The sequence below is a fragment of the Poromitra crassiceps genome (assembly GCF_964638095.1).
Source record: "Poromitra crassiceps genome assembly, chromosome: 6".
NCBI lineage: Eukaryota > Metazoa > Chordata > Actinopteri > Beryciformes > Melamphaidae > Poromitra > Poromitra crassiceps.
Window position 1 is genome coordinate 52,281,539 of NC_139627.1, and position 6,929 is coordinate 52,288,467.

General features: G+C 40.4%; 1 protein-coding gene across 1 annotated transcript; it reads right to left on the reverse strand.

Annotated features, from left to right (window-relative positions):
* Positions 1-3,682: 3,682 nt before the first annotated feature.
* LOC310779090 (B-type lectin plumieribetin-like) lies at positions 3,683-5,802 on the reverse strand. The gene is made up of 3 exons (XM_083639589.1): positions 5,691-5,802; positions 5,056-5,149; positions 3,683-4,204 (listed from the first exon to the last, which is right to left on the reverse strand). The coding sequence occupies exons 2-3, from the start codon at positions 5,143-5,145 to the stop codon at positions 3,932-3,934; spliced, it is 363 nt and encodes a 120-aa protein (XP_083495715.1). The 5' UTR covers positions 5,146-5,149; positions 5,691-5,802; the 3' UTR covers positions 3,683-3,931.
* Positions 5,803-6,929: the final 1,127 nt, after the last annotated feature.

The window sequence follows — 6,929 nt, forward strand, 5'->3', positions numbered from 1 at the left end:
GTCTCTGCATTTATCCCATCCAGGCTTGTCCTTCCTCCAGTGGGCAGCTTTCTTGTGTACAGCGCCCGGGGACCAACTTCGGCATGTTTTCAGTGGGAGTCCATACCGATGTTGTGTGGAGGAGCACGGGGAGAAGATGCAAACTCCACACAGAAAGGCCCTTTCGACGAGATGGCCCAGCTGTAGTAGGCAGTAGGCACTTGAGGTTATGGGGGGGATGGGGGGGGGGGGGGGACACCCTCAGCGCCCCAGGCAGGAATCAAACCCAGGACCTTCTAGCTGTGAGGCGACAGCTCTACCGCTGAGCCAGAATGTAGTCATTCATTTATTTTATACCAATGTTCAAAACAGTGAATGAAGTCTTATCTACTGCAGGAACGCTCTCAAAACAGCATCAAGTCCCATGTGATGCATCATTTTTGTGCTGCGTAGTTCTTGTCACAAATCTCACACACACACACACACACACACACACACACACACACACACACACACACACACACACACACACACAAACAAACAAACAAACAGAGCAACAGGTGTCATACAAATCTCATTTCAAAAGTGATCATCGTCAATCTTGCCAGCGTGACTGGCTGGCTGGCTGCCAAACCAGGGTTGGTGCTGAGAGGCATTTTGACACCTGTTTGAAATGTGACAGTGTGCTCTGGGTTTTGAATTTGGGGCATTAGATGGAGTTCATACAGTAAGTTGCTACAGATCAAACTATAATGTTGAAATGAAAGCTGATGGGGATGATGAAATAAAATGTTTTGAAATAAAGAAATAAAACCTTTGATCGTGTTTTCATGGTGAATAAACAACACTGATCAAAGCCATGGGATAGCTGTAAAAGGATGCTATGACATTTTGTTTGCCCATTTATCACTTTGCCAGTCTCGTACACATCCATTTAGATGCTTAAGTTAAACCAAAAGCTTTACAATGAAAATTGATCATGACGTATATGTTCATATAGGTTAGAATCTCTCCAGACAGATTTTCCATTTCAATTTGCATCAAAGTTTAGTCGAGGAAAATCCGAGGAAAAATAGCTCTCCTAATTATAGCGCGCACGCTTGGTAAAATCTGCATAAAGGGGTGCGGCCGGGCCAGTTGAGTTCCGGTTCTTCGGGTATTGAAACGTGCAAACAGAAACTGTGGCAAACTAGGGAAAAATTGTGGCAAAATACATGCTTCATTCACTATATTATGAGAAGTATTATGGCCAACAAACAAAGCTTGAGTTGCATGCAGACGTACATGTACTGTATGTCTGTAAGTCTGTACTGCAGACATACAGTACAGACTTACAGACGTACATGTACTGTATGTCTGTAAGTCTGTACCGCAGACATACATACAATTTAATTATCTTTATTTCCCAGGGACCATGCAGCTGCTGTGACCGACTCCAGATCAAATCCAGAGGTAACCATGGCAACATTTATTTGATTTTCTAGTCATAATCCCGTCATAATCATATAGATCCCCTTAAGGCTTTTGCTATGTTGTTTTGATCTCAAACATTGTCTGACAGGTTGTGCTACCTTTAATCCATCAGGTACTGAGGTTAGAGGAAGGGCAGACACAAGCAGAAAACGTGCAGGCTACATGAATGCAGAGGTACAGTAACCATATATGACCAATCCTGCAGCATGAGTTGAACCCAGGAAATCGTGTTTTACATGATACGCACCTTGGATCACTCAGGCCGTGTTCACATTACAGGCAAATCCGATTTGCTGCTAAAGTCATTAATCATCATTATCTTGATTGGTTCCCCAAATCTGATTTGGGAGTGTGTCCGCACTGCCACAAATCTGATTCTCAAGTCGGATCTGTGTGTCCAGACCTAAAGAGCCTATCTGCATGGGTTGCTATGGTAACGACGTGGGCGTCAGTAAATACGTACAGTACGTTGGTGATGTGGTTTTCCTGCACAGAAGCCTTTGATGACGAGTTGTGAGTGACGTTCAAATCCGATTTGGTGGATCTGCGCGTCCGCACTGAAGTCACATCAGTCGAAAGCACATTTGAAGCAGATTGGAAACTACCTCCATATGTGGTTTGGGACAAGTGACACAAATCAGACTTGGAGCGTCCAGACTCATAAAACCAATCTGGATAAAGTCATTAATAGGTCACTAACCCTAACCCTAACCCTATCAGATTTGGCCTCCTAGTCTGAACATGGCCTAAGGATGCCCAGCAAACTTCATTTTAAGAATTCAGAATACTCACTTGCCGTACTACACATAGTGTAATGAAACATTTGTTTCTTCATGTATTTTTCTGACTTTGATCCGTCTGGTTATGGAGTTCTCTCTCTAACCAACATGCCACCAATCAATCACGAATGATTGTGCAAAGTGAATGGTGCCTCTAATGTAAAACTCCTATAGGAACAATTACAGGCTGGTTATGGCCACAAGCCACACATGCTATATGCACTCAGTTCACACTCTCTCACCTCATTACTTTGCCACCTACACAGGTTAATAAACATCGCACAGTTACATTTCCCACTGTCTCCGTCCTCTAGGGCCTCCATTAGCCTTTATCCAATCGCACGAGGGCATTGCAACACTGAAAAATGACCGAAATGACTCAACTATAACTGTTGGGAATGGGAACAGAATGTTTTGAGGGTATTTATATTTAGTGCTATGACCTACAGTAAGCTTTTCAGTGATAGTTACATTTTAAAATGTTTTGAGGGCATTTATATTTAGTGCTATGACTTACAGTAAGCTTTTCAGTGATACAGTTACATTTTAAAGTGTTTTGAGGGTATTTATATTTAGTGCTATGACTTACAGTAGCCTAAGCTTTTCAGTGATAGTTACATTTTAAAATGTTTTGAGGGCATTTATATTTAGTGCTATGACTTACAGTAAGCTTTTCAGTGATAGTTACATTTTAAAATGTTTTGAGGGTATTTATATTTAGTGCTATGACTTACAGTAAGCTTTTCAGTGATACAGTTACATTTTAAAGTGTTTTGAGGGTATTTATATTTAGTGCTATGACTTACAGTAGCCTAAGCTTTTCAGTGATAGTTACATTTTAAAATGTTTTGAGGATATTTATATTTAGTGCTATGACTTACAGTAAGCTTTTCAGCGATAGTTACATTTTAAAATGTTTTGAGGGTATTTCTATTCAGTGCTATGACTGTGCTATGCAGCATCTCCCCCTTTCATTCAATTGTTAATTGCAATATTATATTGACATTTATTGTTGCATTTGTTATATCTATCTGTTCGATTCTCGCCTGGGACTGTGGGCGATGTGGTTGTGTTCCCCCCCCATATCTTCAGTGCCTACTGCCCAGGTGGGTTATCTCGTCGTAAGGGCCTTTCTCTCTGTGTGGAGTTTGCATGTTCTCCCCGTACCCCCCAGGGGGTTCCTCCGTATATAACCCCCCCCCCACTAAAAACATGCAGAAGATCAGATCGTCATCGTCATCCGACCAGTGACGACAACATCCGAAGTTGGTCCCCGGGCGCTGTACGAGAAAGCGACCACTGCTCCTGGCCTGCCCCTCGGAGGAAAGGACATGCCTGGATGGGTTAAATGCAGAGGACACTTTTCACCGGCCACCGTCAGCATGAGTGTGTTGTGGCCGCATGCATGTGTTGTGGTGTTCGTGTGACAATAAAAGACGGGCTTGTCCGTTACGAGAGTTTTATTAGTTTGTTATCACAGAACAAAGTACAATATTCTAAATTGTCGACTGATTCATACACAGAAATGAGCATGTACTTTACAGTACTTGATTAAACTGTAGCTCTTTATTTCATTCACAGAGCACAACACATTATTCTTGCCTCTGATTCATGGTGACACGTATCATGACATCAGTCATGACTTCATGACTGATGTCATGAAGTCATGACATCAGTCATGACTTCATGACTGATGACTTTTAAACTGACTCATCAGGTTTGCTCCAAATCTTTTCCCCATTCCTGTCCAGTCTCAGCTCACCGGTGTCAGTCATGGTCAGTCGCATCTGGTTGGACTGGTCGTTAGAGCCGGTCTTACTTTCCCAAACCACCTGCTTCTCTTTGGTGTACATAACCAGGTTGTTATCTTGCTGAAGAACGATTCGGAACTGGTCTGGACAGTTTCTATTTGTCTGTGACGACCAGGTGGGAGTGCTTGTGCAGCGCTTGTAGACGACAAAGTTGCCGTCGGTCTGTGGGTGGCAGAGATGGGAAAAGTACACACATTCTTTACTTCAGTAGAAGTACAGTTACTGTGAAAGTAGAAGTACTGATTCAACTTGTTTACAATGGGTTCTGAAATGTAATAAAGTATAAAGGTCAAAAGTATTTCTACCGGCTGTTTCTGTGCAAAGCTGGTCATATTAATATAATTTGAAGACTATTAAATTTAATGTAAAAGATCCCCTCCAAGCATGTTTTAAGATGTATAAAGACTTTGATTAATAGTTTGTGTGATATGGTTTTCCCACAAAAAAAGGTGCACATAATGTATGAAAGCTGGGAGAGTGCGAGATAAGAGACAAACAACGTTGTCGTTGCATGTTTTTTGTCTGTCGTGCATTAAAACTGAAGTAACTAGTTTAATCATTACTGTCATGTTCTCCAGCTACTCTGATCTGCTTATCAACAAAGTGGAGGATTCTTCCATTGCTTCTGATTAGTAATTTACCAGGTTTGAACTATATCTTAACATTTTTCTGCAAAATAATTGAAGTCCAAATGTTGACTATTGGTCAAACTTAGCTCCTGGACAGTTTGCAATTGTGACAATACTTCACTCACTGGTGCAGGTTTGCAAATTCCGAATTCTGATTTGCATTTGATGCCATTTTTCCTAACCTGCCTGCCTCTTAGGCTACATCATGAGGGCTGCAATGCAACTTAGTCTCTGACTCTCACTGTCATCCTATTGATGCACATTTTAAAGTCATCCAGCAGATAGAAATAAGATCAGGCAGGACCCCCCCCCCCCACACACACACCTGGAAGATGGCTCTGTAGATTACCCCCCCCCCCCTGCCCCACACACACACACACACACCTGAAAGATGGCTTTGTAGTCCCCGTTGTTGCTGAGGATATAATCCCCCTTACGAAGTTCCTGGTCGGTGCTGATGGAGGACTTACTCATGATTCTGGGGGGAAATGTGGACAAAATGTTCAGTCTATATAAATGATACATACATAGATACATACATACATACATACATATATATATATATATATATATATATATATATATATCACAGAACAAAGTACACTATACTAAATTGTCGACTGATTCATGCACAGAAATGACCGTGTACTTTACTGTACTTGATTACACTGTAGCTCTTTATTTCATTCACAGAGCACAGCACATTATTCTTGCACATCATGACGTCATGTGTGTGTGTATTATACTGTATATGTGTGTGTATAATACACACACATATATAATGTATGCATATATGTATATATATATATATATATACATACACACACACACACACACACACACACACACACACACACACACACACACACCTATATATATATACAGTATCTATCTATGTATCTATCTATCTATATCTATATCTATCTATATCTATATATATATATATATATATATATATATATATACATACATATACATATACATATATATATATACATATATATATGCATGCAACTCACCAGTTGGAGCAGGTCTTTGCTGATGGAGAAGCAGATTGTTGAATGAGCTGAAGTTGTTCTGGAGTGAAGGAGCAAAGCAGTGATGCACAACTTGGACAAGTGGAGCTTTTATTGTCACCAGAGTGGTCAGGGGCGTCATGCAAACCAAAATTCTGAGGGGGCGACATTCGGTGGCGACCAAAGGTCCCCAGCTAAAAAATGTCAGTGGCAACCGAAGGTCTGAATAGATCTGCAATGATTCAATCAGTCTGCCCAGATAAAGTGTGCTGAATCCACTCATGATTGAATCAGTCCATTTAGCTATTTCTAAAATGTTTGCCATTTGAAGCCAGATTTAGAGGAAGATCTCATTTTAAATTATAATTTTTTTATTAGAGTTTAGAGGGATTAGAGTGTTGTGATATCATTATTCGGTTTTAACCATCAATATTTTGCTCCTTTTCTCATTAGGGTAAATACTGTATATGTATTTAGAGATAAACATTCGGCAGCGACCAAAGGTCCCCAGCAGAAAAGTTTTGGTGGCGACCTAAGGTCTGAATAGATCTGCAATGATTCAATCAGTCTGCCCAGATAAAGTGTGCTGAATCCACTCATGATTGATTGATTTATCTATCAATCGTCCATTTAGCTATTTCTAAAATGTTGGCCAGATTTATAATATCTCATTTTAAATTATCATTGGGATTAGAGTGTTGTGATATCATGATTAAGTTTTAACCATCAATATTTTGCTCCTTTTCTCATTACGGTAAATACTGTATATTTATTTAGAGATTTCGGTGATTGTGCTTTTATGGTTATTAGCTTAGTCACTTCCACACTAGCTTCTACACTGCTGCCACTTTTCTTGAAATAGCTCAATCTTGCTTCACCCAAAATGTTATTCACATAAAAAGACTATATCCAGTATCCACAATGCAAATTATTTAAAAAAACTGCATCTTGACCTGGAGACATCAAATGGATTTACCTGTGACAGTGGTGGTAGTGGTAAAAACAGCTCACTGCCATAACAGCTCTGGCTAACATTACAATGCTAACTTTAGCTGCATGGTAGTACAAATATAGCCAACTAACTTGCTATGCAAACTATACCTATAATAACTAACAGCATGAATTTTACTTCCCCCTTCATTTCTTTTTTTCAAAAAATCTGAGGGGGCAACTGCCCCCTCAGTTTCAATGGGCATGACGCTTCTGAGAGTGGTGAGGGTGGTGTGGTGAGGAGTGTGTGCA